Consider the following 16,065-nt stretch of genomic DNA (forward strand, 5'->3'; position numbering starts at 1 on the left):
ATTCAAAAATTTTCTATGTTCTGATGTAAGCTTTGTGATTGGAATGTCTTTTAGTTATTCTCTTAATCCTTCTTCTGGAACAAACCTCTTATATATTCCTGGGGAAAAAACTCCTGATATGTGATTTGATCTCCTTTCTTTACACCTGCTATGACTCTTTTTTTCTTTTTCCCTCCTGAGGCAGTATGCCAGATATCTGCCAGGTGTATCCCAATTTCTTTTGTACCTCTTCCACTTCTAATATACCTAGTTGATTTTTAGTTGTCTGATCTCTGAAGGTTCACCTTTGTTAAGGTTACTTTTGTTCTCCAGTTCCATCCTCTGGGTTTTTTCTACTATTATCTTCGTTTGTTCTAATTTTTCTTGTTCTTTTTGGCATCAACAGCTAGTGAGATTCCGCTAAAAAAAGACCTTACTCGTTTCCCATATTGTAGCCATTCCTTCCCTATTCTTTATTTTGAAGAACTCTTCCAGGTCCTTTTTGTACTTCACTACATCTTCTTGCAATAAAAGCATCATTCAGTTTCCATCTTCCTCTTATTTTTCTGTTCCATCACCAGATTACTTCGATGGGATTGTGGCCTGAAAATATCTTTGGCTGGATTTCTACTTTATCTAAATTTATTTTTGATGTCCAGCTGATATCTATTCTTGATGTCTGTCGAAAGAGAATGTAAAGTCTCTATTCTTTGGATGCATAATCCTCTACACATCTTCTAATTTCAGCATTTCCAAGTACTAAAATACATTTTTAGGTAATTCCCCACCTTTTGTATTAATTGATCTATCCTTCTTTGGATATAATACTCCATTCATATCTCCAAAGATCATTATATCCTCCTCCTGAAACTCTTACATAATTTGAAAAAAAAATACCTTTAATAAGAGTTCTCTGAAATTTGATAGCATTCCATTTGATAAGTAATGATAGGTTCATGGAGGACATGTCTATGAGCTCATAGGGTAACATCGTACAAATCACTGGGGAAAGTTGTCCCATTTTTTTGCTTGTGACATACTGCATTCTGGACCATTTTGTTGAGTGCTGTCACTGCTTACAGTGGTCTCAGACCAGGGGTTGCCATTATGTTGGCAAAGCCCCTCTCTTGCTCCTGCTTGGCCATGTAACATTATTAAGCTTCTTTACACACCAAGGAATTGACTTCCTCAGCCCTTCATTACACTTCTGTACCCTCACACCAATGTTTCAGTCTCTCCATTCTCAGTCCTGTTTTGTCCCTAGAGTCTCTCTTCAGTCCAATGCCCTTCTTTGCAGCCCTCTGGAGGCCTTTACCCTTTGAGCTTTAAGTCCCTCTGTTCTCCTAAGGAGTTATTCTCTAATTTCTCTAGCCTCTCTTCATTCCACCCACTTGCACCTTCATTAGGGCTAGCACTTTCCCCAAGTCCTACCCTTTCTGTACTGCAAAACTCTTTCCTCAGTGTCTCCTGACTCTGCACTCCCACCCCTTCCTTTGTTGGTTCTGAGTATGTTGGGGTATCACTCTTGTGTGTTTTATTTATTTATTTATTTATTAAATTTGTATCCTGCCCTTCCAACATGGGCTCAGGGCAGCAAACATAGAGGCAAATGCCATGCATAAAACAATAAAACAATAAACAATCATTACCTATAAAACAGTTAAAAGGTGGTGCTCAACAGACCATATCAATTCCATAATAAAATGCCAATAACAATAACACACTCCGAGTAAACACAATTGTCTCTCCTCAATTGATGTTACACTAGAACTGTCATCCCCATACCAGGGCCACTGCGCCTCATGATGTTAATACGATGGTGGTACAATGGCAGTGGTGGAAGAGCTGGTGGAAGAGCTCCGTCTTACAGGCCCTGTGGAACTGCATAAGGTCCCGCAGGGGCCTGATCTCCTCCGGGAGCTTGTTCCATCAGGTAGAGAATTCCCTCAAGCTGCCCCAGTGCTTCATGCCCAGCCCTCCTTTTTCACCTCCAGCTCTGCTACTCCATGATACCTTCAAACCTCTGTACTCAGCATTTTTGCCTAAGGATAGTCCGCTGTCTCTTTGTCTCCAGTCGTTGCCTCCAGTCTACCTGTCACCACTTTCTTCCCCTCCTCAGGCTCTGGGTCCACTCCCTCAAGGCTACTTCCTCCCCATTCACCAGTCTTCCCATAGGCATTTAAATACCCCATTCGTTGGGTCAGATCCCACCCTCTCACTGGTGGCAGTGCACCACTTCCAGCTCACTTGTTTTTAATATGAACAAGCTGTGAGAAGCTTTTGGACAAGCCCTGTGAGACCACCCTGTCAACCACAGGTATAAACCTTTCTACTTCCAATTTGGGAACTGCTTTTAATGTGTTATATTATTGCAGACTCTCAGGACCTATGAAAACCAGCAAAAGGCAAGAAATACTATCACATACAATCATAGTTGCTGTTATGTAAGCCACCTTCAGCTGAAAGGAAAGGCCAGGTATAAGTGTTTAATTCAATAAAATCTTGGCATTTTATTCACATTGGATTGATAAAGCATTTTCCTCAGACACTGTAACTGACTTCACACTAGCCTTTGTCCCAGGTTGGCTCCTCCTTTCCCTCTGTTTCTTCTGGTCAATTTCACACCATTTGTCTCGCAGCCACCTTTTGATCTGCAGCTTCCCTGTTTTGCTCCGGCTCAGCTCAATCCTTGATTTCCCAGAAGTTTCCTGTTGCGTTGCAGAGAAAAAGTGGGAGGGGGAAGGGGAGGGATTAAGAGGGCGAAGACAGGGGAGTGGGAGGAGGGAGGATGCAGGAAGCTGCAGGAAACCTCACCAAGGAAATCAAACTCCGGGAGCAGATTGAAAACAGCCATGCACCAAGAACTCTAATGCAAAATCAGTTTAAATGATCCAGGGCAAACTGCCCCGCCGGTAAACAGGGGTAAGTAACACGTGAAAAATCAGTCTGTGAGATCCTAGGCAAGGAGCACTGCATACAATTTCAAATGGTTTAAGCACAACATTATCTTAAATTATTTTTATTTGACTTCTTTAGATTATCTGGCCCGTCTCTCCTGCCCGTAGGGATGAATGCAAGTGGGCTGGAAAAGATATTCTGGTAAGTGGAAATATTTATAGTTTCTTCACCCCACCTTCCTCTTTTGTACAGCTAGTCAATATTTCATGAACTTTCATCTTTTTAAATTTTTAAGCATGGTGTTTCCCCCTTAAGAATTCTTTATGGTAGCTTTAGACACGAGTAGCTTATTCTTTCTCTCTGTGTAAACCTGTTTAGGGGGTAGGTTTACTTGTAAAGGCATGAGGGCTCTTACAAGTTTGACCTCATTCCTGTAATGACTTAAATCCTCAATTTGCAGTGAGCACTGAATAGATAGACCATTGTAAATGCAACAAGCCTCATTAATGTCAAGAAGTTGCCTTGAAGCCCTACGGGGTCTTCCCTGACAAGAACACATTGATGCCTAAGTGATGTTAATCCCCCCATTGTGATTTTTCAAAAAGAAAAAGAGAAAAAGAAAACAGTTATTTTATGCATGCGTACATTTTCAAGGGCTTGTTCCTTTTCTCTCCCATATAATCCAACTGTTGGAGAGAAACCTGACTGAAAATGGTAGCCGTACTGACTGAGATGAGAAAAAGAGTCATAGAACACTTAATAACCATGACGAAAATGAATACATTCTGTATAGGCCAAAGGGGATAGCGGGGGGGGGGGGGGGGGGGACACAACAACAGGAGTTTACTCCCAAGTGTATAAGAGGCTTGATGTTTTGAGATGGTTCACTAAAATATTCATAATGGCAGCTGCTGCAGGTCTGTATCCTAATACTGTATCAGGTCATAAGTTCAAACAGGTTCGCTAAACGTATCTTAGGCCCCTGCCACACAGGGGGAAATTTTCGTCATGGTTATAGTTTGGGCCTCCCCCCCCCCCAAGAAAACTAAAACTTAAAAAAAAATACATAGATTCAGCAAAAATAAAAACAATTCTGCCCAAAAAACAATCAGAAGTTTTGAACTTTTCCAGTATTTCAAGAAGGCCCAAATGGTCTTGTAAACATTTCAATTCTACAGCTCCCTCCAATGTCTAATAAGGCAGAAGCTGCCTTCATGGGAAAGAAGAGAAGAGACCCCTGCCTCTATTATTTATTATTATTTAATTCAATTTATACCCCGCCCTCCCCGCAATGCGGGCTCTACAGTCCTCAGGAGTACTGGGCCATATGCACAGCCTAGGAAGGATGTTTTAAAAATGGATTATGAATAGGGATGCCAGCCTCCAGGTGGGACCTGGGGATCTCCTGGAATGACAGCTCATCTCCAGACTACAGAGATCAGTTCCCCTGGAGAAAATGGAGGCTTTGGAGTGTGGACTCTATGGCACTGTACTCCACTGAGGTCCCTATCCTCTCCAGGCTCCATCCCCAAATCTCCAGGAGTTTCCCAACCTAGATCTGGTAATCCTACCCGCCCATCCCCCTCCGGGAGCCGGGGGGGGACATGGCAACCCTAATTATGAATCTGATTTACCAGATGGCAGAGTTGCTATCCTAAGTACACTACGTACTATGAGATTTGGTTCTTAACAAACAGACTGCCTGGAGGTTTAAATCTACACCTGCTAATACTTTAAAGATCGGGGCCCTCCCAAAAAGGGCAGGTAGACAGGAAGAGTGAATCAAAGGGCAACTTCCCAACTGGAGCAGAGGATATGCCATTAAGTTTATTTCAAATCCTGAGAAGCAAAATGGCAGACAGGGGGAGGGGAACTTGGCTGGAGGAAGATGTGGGAAGAGGAATCCCATAAGCTTCCCTGCTAAGAGAGTACTCCTTCCCTCCCAACCCAAGGGGCCACTCACTGGCTCCTGCAGTCACAGATGCATGAGAAGACTCCTAGCTGGAGTGGGTGGGGGAGGAGCAGCAGGAGCAAGCAAGGCAAGAAAGAGCAACCAGCTCTTGTTGAGGAAGGAAGGATGCTTTTGCCTGCGGCAGCAACGTCACCAGTAACCTTGGAAACCACTTGGAGGAGCCCTGATTGGTGGAGCCTCTAGAAATGTTCAGTATGCAAATTATATGCAGGGTGCACATACACACCACTGCCCGCCAGCCAAGCTTCAATCATGAGAAGCAAAATGGCAGCCTGGGGGAGGGGAACTTGGCTGGAGAAAGATGTGGGAAGGGGAACACCATAAGCTTCCCTGCTAAGAGAGTACACCTTCCTTCTCCACCCAAAGGGACACTCACTGGATCCTGCAATCACAGATGCACGAGAAGACTCCTAGCTGGAGTGGGTGGGGGAGGAGTGGGTGGGGGAGGAGAGGCAGAAGCAAGCCAGGCAAGAAGTCAGAGCAACCAGCTCTTGTTGAGGAAGGAAGGATGCTTTTGCCTGCAGCAGCTACCTCACCAGTCACCTTGGAAGCCACTTGGAGGAGCCATGATGCATGGAGCCTCTAAAAATGTTCAGTATGCAAAACACTTTGTATCCTTTTATTTTTGCAAAAAATACCAGCCCTTTTACTGTCCTTTTCCCACTTTTTTTTTTTTTGCAAAAGCAGGCCAGACATCTCCTGTACCCAATCACACAGCTGCTTTATCTCCTCAACATGGTAATGCATGGAGAGGTGGAGTGAAAAAGCTGAGTGGTATGGGTACCTGAGCTTTGCTAGCTAGCAAAGCACCCAGAATGGCCAAAATGCTAGTATAGAGAATAAGACCAAGAGGGGGGCTGACAAAAGGAACCATGGAGACCAGAAGAAACACTGTTGCTATTGTGACTTTTTTTTTTTTTTTGCTAGAAAGGGACAGGAAGAACAGCAGTAGATGGTGACTCTTGAGGCAGAAAGAACAGTGTGGTTGTGAGGGAAAATGCCTTGAGGGTGATAGCTGCAAACAAGCAGGTTGGAGGGCCACATAGAAAGAGCTTGGAGGCTGCATGCGGCCCATGGGCCGCAGGTTAGGGGCCACTGCTCTAGGCTGATCGTGCATCGAGCAGGGGGTTGGATAAGATGGTCTGTATGGCCCCTTCTCATTCTGTGAGTCTATGATTCTGTAAGAATAAAGAATATCTCAACACAAGAAGATGAAATAGAAAGAAGAATATTCTTATCAATATATTTGTATGGTTAGTTCATATTTGTGATTGCCCAGTGCTTCATGAAGGTCCTCTGATGTTAAGGGAGCTTTTAGTTAAACTTTGTGATTGTCCCAAGGCACAGCCAATTCCATGTTGAAACTGTCAGTCCTTAGCCATAAACCAGCTGCAACAGCTGCATGGCTCTTATGTACTAGGAATAAGGCCTGTTGTGGAAATAAATACAACGAACTCTAGAAAGAGGCTTTGGGCCTTGGGCACTCAGTGTCAGTTTGCTGTGGTGATTTTAGCAGGGTATAATGACACAGAGTTCACCATTTTCTCCAGAGGAACTGATATCTGCTACCTGAAGAGGAGTTGTAATTTGGAGTGATCTCCACCCCTCACCTGGAGATTGGCAACAATGGTTCCCCATATTTATTTAATTATTTATTATCAAATTTATACCCTGCCTGGTTTAAAGGGTGGAGTCTATGGCATTGTACCTGTCTGAGGTCCCACCCCTCTTCAAACCCCACCGTCTCCAGGCTCCATCCCTCAAGTCTCCAGGAATTTCCCAACCTGGAGTTGGCAACTCTTATCTTCTTCCCAGCTAAGCATCAACCAGCTGTTACCTGCCCCTCACTCTTCAGCATTCCGTCTCCCCCACACACACCTGCAGCCTCTACCATACTCTGAAGCCCTGACTACTATGTCACATTGGCTGTCATAGGAGGACCGTCTTAGCAGGGTATGAGAACACAGAATCCACCATTTTCTCTGGTGGAAGTGATCTGCCATCTGGAGAGCAGTTGTAATTCTGAGTTATCTCCAGCCTCCACCTGGAGATCGGCAACAATGGTTCCCCAGGAGGAAAAGTACAGTTTTTCTCTGCAATGGGAACCAAAGCCGCTTACATCATTTTTCTCTCCCCCTTCTGAACTACACAATAACCCTGTGAGGTAGGTTAGGCTGAAAGTCTGTGACTGTTCCAAAATCACCCATTCAGCTTCCACAGCAAGAACCTGGGGTAGCAGACCCTGCTCTGAAGTGCTGACTGCTACACCAAGGTAGCCAACCTCCAGGTGGAGCCTGAAGATTGCTAGGTATCATAGACTCCACCATAAAATCTCTACAGATTTCCCTACCTGGAGCTGGCAACCCTAGTTAGGACTGGCCCAAATAAGTTTTCTCCCAAAGGCCAAAATCTGCTATGTCTAGGGCAGTCAACCTCGAGGTGGAGCCTCGAGATCGCCGGGTATCACAGCTGAACTCCAGACAACAGATCTCTCCCCCCCCCCCGGAGAAAATAACTGCTTTAGAGGGTGGGCTCTATGGCACTGTGTTCAGCTGAGGCCCCTCCCCTCCCCAAACTCTGGCTTGCTTAGACTGGCTTCCTTAGACATAGAATATCCAAGAATTTCCCAAACTGGAGCTTGCAACCCTAGTCAGGACGGGCCCCAATGAGTTCCTCACAAAGGCCTGGAAAGGGTTTCCTTCTACCAGCAGCCACTGAGGGAAAAGTTAGTTCCACAGAGGAGCCAAGCAGGAGAAGTGTCTTCGTTGGGAGAGACAGCCATTTGCCAGTAATTCTGACAGGGAACAGTGGCTGAGGTGGGGGTGGGCGGAGAAGAGGAGCAGACCCAGCACCCGGCCAATGGCACATGAGTACTCTTGAGTGGTGGCTGATGGGCCAATGACTGATGGAGCGCATTGCACAGCCAGTGGGAGAGCTGGAAAGTGCCACTCCACTACTCAATTATATATAAGGAGAGATATTAACCATATGCGATGGAACAGGCCTACTCTGACCTGCTGGCCCTGTTCTGCCCACCCACTCCTAGGGATTCCCAACTCCTGGATGGGGTTTCCCTCTTTCTTCTACTTGGGTAACTTGCTGCCACCACCTGTCCATTTAGGGAAGTACTCACTAGAAGGGAAGGGCTCTCATCACCTCAGGACCCAGAGCATGGCTGGGAAATATTCCAATGCATGGCTGGGAAACTCCCCTCTGTCTCATCCTTCTGTACATCACTGAATCAAGACAGAAACCCTCCCCCGCTAGGAAAATCTACATCCCCCTGTTGCATCTGGGTGGAACTGCACCCTTGCCTCTCTTGAGAGATCCCTCACTCAGGGTTTGAGATGGGTTGGCCTTCCCCTTCCTGAATAATCTGCCCCCCCACTTCTCCTGCCATAACCTGAGCCATTTCCTCCCCCCTGGCTGGTGGAGAGCTGGCCCCCTAAGAGATGTTTTCCTCCCCCCACCCCCTTTGAGGATCTGGCTGTGTGTTATTAGGTTTACTGAGTATTGGCCAGCAAGGAGATCCTGGCCCAGTAACACAGGATAGGGCCGGTCCTTCATGACCCCCATTTCTGTGAGGCCTACCAATCCCCTCCATTCCACAGGCATCTGTGTCACAGGAATGGTTGCAGGCCTCCCCGTAACCACCTGGATTCTGAAGGCCAGGTCTGGCACAATATCAGATTCCTACACCAGCCCTCACTAGGGTTACTGAGGACTCTGTGTCAGCATATCCCAAAACCAACTAGTTCTTCAGCCACACTGGCGCTACAAAGTCACCCCAGGCTTCCACTGGCTCTATAGTGATAAAGAGGCACTTCTGGCGAACCGTTGCCACTTGCTCCTCCTTCACCTTTGGGGCAGCTGGTGCTTTTGGAGTGGGTTTGGAGGTACCTGATTGTGACTAGGGACAGGCAGCCTGTAAGTGGTCTGTCCCTCCACAGCCGAAGCATTTCCTAACCTGGGGCTGGTTCCAATTAGCCAAATCTGGGGCCTTCTTGAACTCGGCCTGAGCAGAGTTCCCACCCCTCTGAAATCCCTTTCCTTCTCTTCCTTCTCCAGTCTAACCCTTCCCTGTTTAGCACTAGCTCATCCACAGTTTTTGATGCCTCTGTGGCATCTTTAAGCTTTTTGTCTTTTACCAGACATTTTAGCTCCTTGGGGAGTTTGGAATAAAATTGGTCTAGTACCACTAGCTGGAACAAAGACACAAAATCTCCTGCTTTTGCTGTTTCCACCTATCTCCTCCCCATCTCACTCAGTTTTGCCACATACTCAGAATAGGTTTTGTATTGTTGTGGATTTAAGCCTCAAAACTGCTTCCAAAAGTGATCAGCTCCCAGTTTCAACCATTTAAAGAAGAGAGAAAGAGATGGGATTTATACCCCGCCCTTCACTACCCAAAGGAGTCTCAGAGCGGCTTACAAATTCCTTTCCCTTCCCCTCCCCACAACAGACACCCTGTGAGGTAGGTGGGACTGAGAGAACTCTGACAGAAACTGCTCTTTTTCAAGAACAGCTGTGCCAGAATTATGGCTTGCCCAAGGTCATCCAGCCAGGTGCAAGTAGAGGAGTCGGGAATCAAACCCGGTTCTCCCAGATTAGAGTCCGTGCACTACACCAAACTACACCAAAGACTGTGGCTTTGAAATATTAAAGTTATCCCCCCCCCTCCATCCTGGGCATGCTGTGGTAGATAACAGCCAGCTTCACAGTTGGGATACTACAGAGGTAAGACAGATAGTCTGCCTCCACAACTCCCCACTGCATAGCTGCTTTTTCAAAATTTGAAAGATATACTGAGGGGTCTTCCCCCTCCTTCTATGAGCAAAATCTTTGGGGGTAACTTTTATTTTCCTGCTTTGCTCGGTCCACAGGCACAGCATCCCGAGGTCATGTTTCCGTTGCTCCTCTTGCATCTTCCGTTTCTTCTCTAGCAGTTTTTCCTCCCTCTTGAGCTCTTTCCTGTGGGCATCTCTCTCCTCCTCCCTCTGCTTCTCCCTTCTCTCTTCTCTCTCTCAAGCGTCTGCTCCTCCTCCTGCAACTTCAGTTCCTGGATCTCTAGCTCCTGGCCCCTCCTTTCCTTGTCCGCCTGCAGACGCAATCTCTCCAGATCTAACTGCTTGAGAAGAATTTCATTCTGCTGGCTTGGGCCCTCAGCAGCTGCCCCTTGGGACTTGCCAGAGGTTAGCAGGAGAGCTCTCATCTCACCTGCAGTCTTATCCTTATGATATAGTTGTAGCTTCTGGCATTCTTCCTGCAGCTCTGCCTTTGTCATCTTAAGAATTCTCAATAGTTCTGTTATTTCCATTCTTGTTCTTCTGATCTGGCCCAACTAGGCCTGCCAATTCCCCCCGGGGGGCGGATTTCCCCCTGCTTTGGAGGCCCGATTTCCGCCACCATGGAATCGGTCCCCAAGGGAAACCCCACCCCGACGTGCACGTCACCCGGATGTGATGTGATGACGCCGGGCACGCTGGGGGCGGGGCCACAGCCATTTGTGGGGAAAACATAGAATTATGACGCGTGCCCGGCGTCATCACGTCACCTCCAGGTGATGTGCATGCGGCGCGCACACATGCGTGCAGGGGACGCCATCTGGGAGCCCCCTGCCGCGAGAACAAATGGATTTGGCAACCCTAGGCCCTACTCCAGTTGACCGGGGGGGGGGATGGACAAAACTTCTGTTCTGCCTGCCCATTCCTAGGGGTTGCCAACTCCTGGAAGGAGTTTCCTTCTTCCACTTGGGTAACACACTGCCACCACTTGTCCATTCAGGGAATTACTCACTCGAAGAGACAGGGCTCCTACCTCCCATCCACAGCCAGAGGCCCACCTCTATGACTCCCATTGCCCAGAGCATGGAACCCCCCCCCCCCAGATAAATAGCCACATTCTCACAGACTGCCTTCCTTCCCTGTCCCCCCCTTTGGATAGCATATACAAGGTGGTGGAGGAACTATGTTGTACAGAGAATTCTGACCAGCTTCCAAAGTTTAAAAGGGTTTAGTAAAATGAAAAGGTTTATAAACATACTTAAGCACAGTACTAAGTTAAGCAAACGGAATCCAAAGAAAATTGGTTAAAAATCCAAAATCCCCTTTCCCTCAACTAGACATTCCCTAACTGATGATAAAAGAGAACAGGCACAAATACTCTTTAAAAGTTGCTGTTTTGAATTGATGTTTCATTACCTGATAGCTTTGAGCAGCCTCTGGGGAGACCACATGGTTCAAGGAAAAATGGCCACCTTGGAGAACAGCCAGCTCAGCTTCTGCTCCATCTGAAGAGACAGCCAAAAAGATCCATTTCTCCAGCCGCTGAGCATTTTAAAAATCTCACTGTCTACCCCGATTTTATCACCTCAGGACCCAGAGCATGGCTGGGAAATTTCCTAAGGCATGCCTGGGATATCCCTCTTCTGTTCCTGCCCCTCTAGTCATTTTCCTCCAAATCACTGGTCTCCGCAGGGAGGGTGGGAGAAGGAGGGGGAAGGGCCATTAGCCTTGCAAAGCAGGAATCCCTTGGACACCTGGGATGCAGTAGGGTCACATCTTCTCCTCCCTCCTTTGTCCATGGAGAGAAAACCCAGCTGCTTTTAACACGTGTTCCAGAACCCATGGGGGATGGGCATTTCTCCACACCTGACATAGCTGATATGAACCCTACTCTAACTTTAAACATGACCTGAGACAAAAGGTCTGTTTTGTAACTCCGTTGGGTGACATGTTGTATTTTCACTGTTGCGGATTTCAAATGATTCCTTCCCCTTTGATGGGAAACTGATACACTCAGAATTCTTGACAGGTAATGTGCCAGAGCTGAACCATAGATGGATAAATATGGATTTCTGAAAGTTTTGGTGAAATCCCTCTCCCAACATCAGAACTTTCATTTGGGGTTGAGGAGGGGGAAAGTTTCCATTTGTGGATCTGGAGAAAACTTTTAACACATAAAGGCAATTTTGACTAAAGACCCAGAAACCAGTTAGGGCATCCTGTGGCATTCAGTAGACAAAGGAGTGGTTTCATTGTTCTTAACCTTTCTGTATTCCTCAAGAATTATTCACACATGCATGTATTTAACACTTGATGGCTGACAACTGAATGTGTGAATTGACTCCATTGATACGCATTATGCTTTGTGGTGATAATGAAATGGTTTGGATCTTCTAAGGAGATGCATTTGTGATAGCCCATTTCCACTTGATATTAAAGTCAGCAAGTAAGGATTATGCGTGTGTGAAAATATTCCCAGGTTTTGGGTCTATGACCTGTTTCTCATGGATATCCCATGACTTCTATACTGCCTTCCTTTTTTTACCTCCCAGATCCTTACAAATACTTTGAAATTTTACTTTATACATCAGAAGTGTAACAGCTATAATGAAGTATTCAAAAGTTTGTCCTGGTTGCAAAGTTCATCCTGGTCTGTTGTAGATTTCTCGTTTTATGACTTCTGTGCCCTTTATTACCAATCACTGAACACATGAAGTGATTGATCTGAAAAACATTGTGTTTGAAGTGATTCAAGGTTGTCCTGAGACCGCCTGGTGTGCTTGGTGCTACGGCCTTCCTGTCTATTCCCTGATCTCTCCCTCATTGGGGAAGGCATTCCAAACTCTTCTGATCTGGCTCAGCCCTCTCTTCTTATGTGGGGAGGCTGCTGGGTGAGGGACAGAATGGGAGGGAAGGAGAGCTGCTGGCTCAGAAGTGACAGGACAACAGCAGCTTGGGTGGAGAATCTGGTGACAGGCTACACCTACCTCAGAAACGTGGAGGGCTCCAAAGGGGCAAGGCAAGGAACAGGAATGGGCCCTGGTGTTTGCATGTAGAAAGGGGGTGGGGCAATTTCCCTTTAAATAAAGGAGGATGTAAAAGGCTGAGGAGGAAGCCGGCTGGAGGGTTCTGTGTTTGGGGAACCTTCCAGCCAGGGGAAGGGCACCCTGGGAGTGCATTTGAGCTCCCCCTTCATCTGTGCTGAGACCACTGAAGCTCTAGTGGACAAAGACTACACTAGGGTGGAAGGCCAGCTGGCAGGACCATCCAGGGATGTGACTCACAAAGGAGAAATGCTATCATTTCTCTCCACTAAATGAATTATGCTTTGGAGTCCAGTCCTACTGTGATGCCCAGAGGTGCTCAGACTGTGCTAGCCTGAGGAGGCTGTTACCTGCAAAACCAGTAGTAATTGAATGTAGTGTTATGAGTGTTTTTTTAAGGGCTTTTCCATGTGGGGCCTGGAAATGTCACAGAATGACGACTGATTTCCATACTGCAGAGATCACTGCTTTGGAAGATGGACCCTATGGCATTATTAACAAAAGATGGTGTCCGGCAGAAAGCACTGAGTTAGAGCTTTCCCTGCCGCTGGTGATAATACTTAAAATTAATTAGAGAAAGCAAGAGGAAAGTTTAAGGAACCCTTTTTCACCTCAATTCCAACCAAGGGGAGTCTCTGAAAACCAGTGTTCCAATGCTGGGTCTAAGAGTGTACGGAAAAATGACATGTGAGCCCCCCTCCCCGGTAGAGGCCTTCCAGCAAAATGATCACTGGCCTTGTTGCCTTGGTGTTGCTTGTTTCTGTTGTGGCATTGCTTCCACCCACCATGGGACTGCAGCAGCCAACAACCCAGTCTGGGCAGCTGGTGAACAGTCTGTCTGTGGATGACCTCGTTTGGTCTGAAACGACTCAGGAGAGCCTGGGTGGGGATGCCCCAACACAATTTAGAACCTCTGCAAACTTCTGCAGATGGAGTCATAGGGGGTTGGTGCCTACAGTGGGGCTGGCAAGCAGTGGGTAAAGAACATTCAAGAGAGGCAGCAGGCCAATGAGTTGGGTCCACAGCTTTCAACCGACTCCTCTGGAACCCTTTTTAAAGATGGGAATGACATTAGCGACCTTCCAGTCCTCAGGAATGGAGGCAGATTTTAAGGAAAGATTACATATTTTTGTCAGGAGATCCACAAGTTCACATTTGAGTTCTTTCAGAACTCTTGGATGTATGCCATCTGGGCCTGGTGATTTATCAGTTTTTAAGTTGTCTATCAGTTGTAGGACCTCCTCTGTGGTCACCTCAGTCTGACTCAGTTCTTTCAACACCACTCCCGAAATCAGCGGATCTGGAGTGGGCAAGCACTTCTCACCTTCCACAGTGAATGCATTCAGCTTCTCAGCCATTTCCCTATCATCCTTCAGTACTCCTCTTACCCCTTGGTCATCCAAGGGCCCCACTGCCTCCCTGGCTGGTTTCCTGTTTCTAATGTATTTGAAGAAAGTTTTATGGTTGGTCTTTATGTTTTTTGTGATATGCTCCTCATATTCCCTTTTTGCCTGCCTGATCGCAGACTTGCATTTTATTTGCCACAGTCCCTGAGACTACCTTTCCACCACTTAAAGGAATCCTTCTTACTTTTTACCACTTCCATTACTTTGTTTGTTAACCATGCAGGCCTTTTTCTATATCTGTTTGTGCCTTTCCTAACCTGTGGTATATATTTTTTCTGAGCTTCTAGTATTGTAGTTTTAAATAGTCTCCAAGCTTCCCCAATGTTTTTGACCCTTTCTACTTTTCCTTTCAGTTTCCTCCCCACATGTCCCCTCATATCAGAAAAATTACCCCTTTTAAAGTTAAAAGTGGTTGTGTGAGTCTTTTTGGCCAATTCCCTATTTATACAAATGTTGAACTCAACAACATTATGATCACTGTTCCCAAGCGGTGCAATCACTTTTACATCTCTCACCAGGTCTTGAGTGTTACTTAGGACCAAATCAAGGATCGCCTCTCCCCTGGTAGGTTCCATGACCATCTGCTCCATAGCACAGTCATTTAGAGTGTCTAGAAACTCAATCTCTTTCTCCCGGCTAGAACACATATTGACCCAATCAATGTGTGGGTAGTTAAAATCACCTATTACGACACAGTGTTTTTGTCTAGCTGCTATCTTTAATTCATTCATCATTTTATAATCCTCCTCTATCTTTTGATCCGGTGGGCGATAACAAACTCCCAGTGTTAAGTTTCCTTTTGGCCCCCCTATTTCAACCCACAGAACTTCAAGAAGCGAATCCAATTCTCTTAGCCTCTCGATCTTTCTGGACTTTATACCCTCTCTGACATACAGAGCCACCCCACCTCCAACCCTTCCCCCCCTATCCTTCCGATATAATATATAACCGGGAATCACCGTATCCCACTGATTTTCCTCATCCCACCAAGTTTCAGAAATACCCACAATGTCTATTTTTCCCTCCCTCACCAAGCACTCCAACTCACTCCCCGATTTTACCTTGGAGTCTTCTAGCATTTGTATATAAACATCTATAGTTTCCCATGCATGTTAAGCCCACAACCTTCCTCCTGCTGCATCGAGACCTTGCCAGGCAGTCCATATCATTAGCCACAGTCTCAGTGGACAATACTAATCCATTTCCTTGTAGAAAAGTAACGGCTACCTCTTCATCTCTCTGAGATGAGCCATTCTGAACCAGAGACTTTTAATCTCCTGTTGGCTTTCCCCCAATATTCAGTTTAAAAACTGCTCTGCCACCTTTTTGATTTTAAGCGCCAGCGGAAAAGTGCAGACCATCTCTTTTGTACAGCTCCCTCTTGTTCCAAAAAGCATCCCAGTGCCTAACAAACTTGAACCCTTCCTCCCTACACCATCGTCTCATCCATGCATTGATACTCCTTATCTGTGCCTGTCTCTCCGGCCCTGCACGTGGAACAGGTAACACTTCTGAGAAGGCTACCTTGGAGGTCCTGGCCTTGAGTCTCCTGCCTAACAGCCTAAATTTTTCCTCCAGGACCTCATGACTGCATTTCCCCACATTGTTGCTGCCAACATGTACCATGACCACTGGCTCCTCCCCAGCACTGTCTACCAGCCTACCTAGAACTCATGTAATGTCCGCTACCTTCACACCAGGCAGGCGAGTCACCATATGGTTAGTACATGGGTTTGCCACCCAGCTGTCTACCTGCCTAAGGATCAAATAACCACCAAAAGCCCTCCTCCCTCCCTGCCCAGGGATGGTTCCTTGGTGCGAAAGGATACCTGTTCAACAACTGAAGAAAAGGTCCCTTCTGAGGGCACATTCCCTTTATCCTCAGTACGGTGCCCCGTTTCCTCTTGACTTTCATGCTCCATGACACTGGCGGGGCTGCCATTTTCAGAATGGGACATATAGTCCCTGAGAGTCTTCTCCAT

General features: G+C 46.5%; 1 protein-coding gene across 1 annotated transcript in view; it reads left to right on the forward strand.

Moving 5' to 3' along the window:
• The window catches only part of SEMA3A (semaphorin 3A), a 397,277-nt gene that overhangs the window by 121,021 nt on the left and 260,191 nt on the right, over positions 1-16,065 (forward strand). Inside the window, exon 3 of the mRNA XM_015422974.1 lies at positions 3,016-3,078. Coding sequence (XP_015278460.1) covers positions 3,016-3,078 — 63 coding nt within the window. The remainder of the gene's footprint in view (positions 1-3,015; positions 3,079-16,065) is intronic.

This window comes from Gekko japonicus, unplaced genomic scaffold, assembly GCF_001447785.1.
Source record: "Gekko japonicus isolate JY-2015 unplaced genomic scaffold, Gekko_japonicus_V1.1 scaffold145, whole genome shotgun sequence".
In the NCBI taxonomy this organism is placed as follows: domain Eukaryota; kingdom Metazoa; phylum Chordata; class Lepidosauria; order Squamata; family Gekkonidae; genus Gekko; species Gekko japonicus.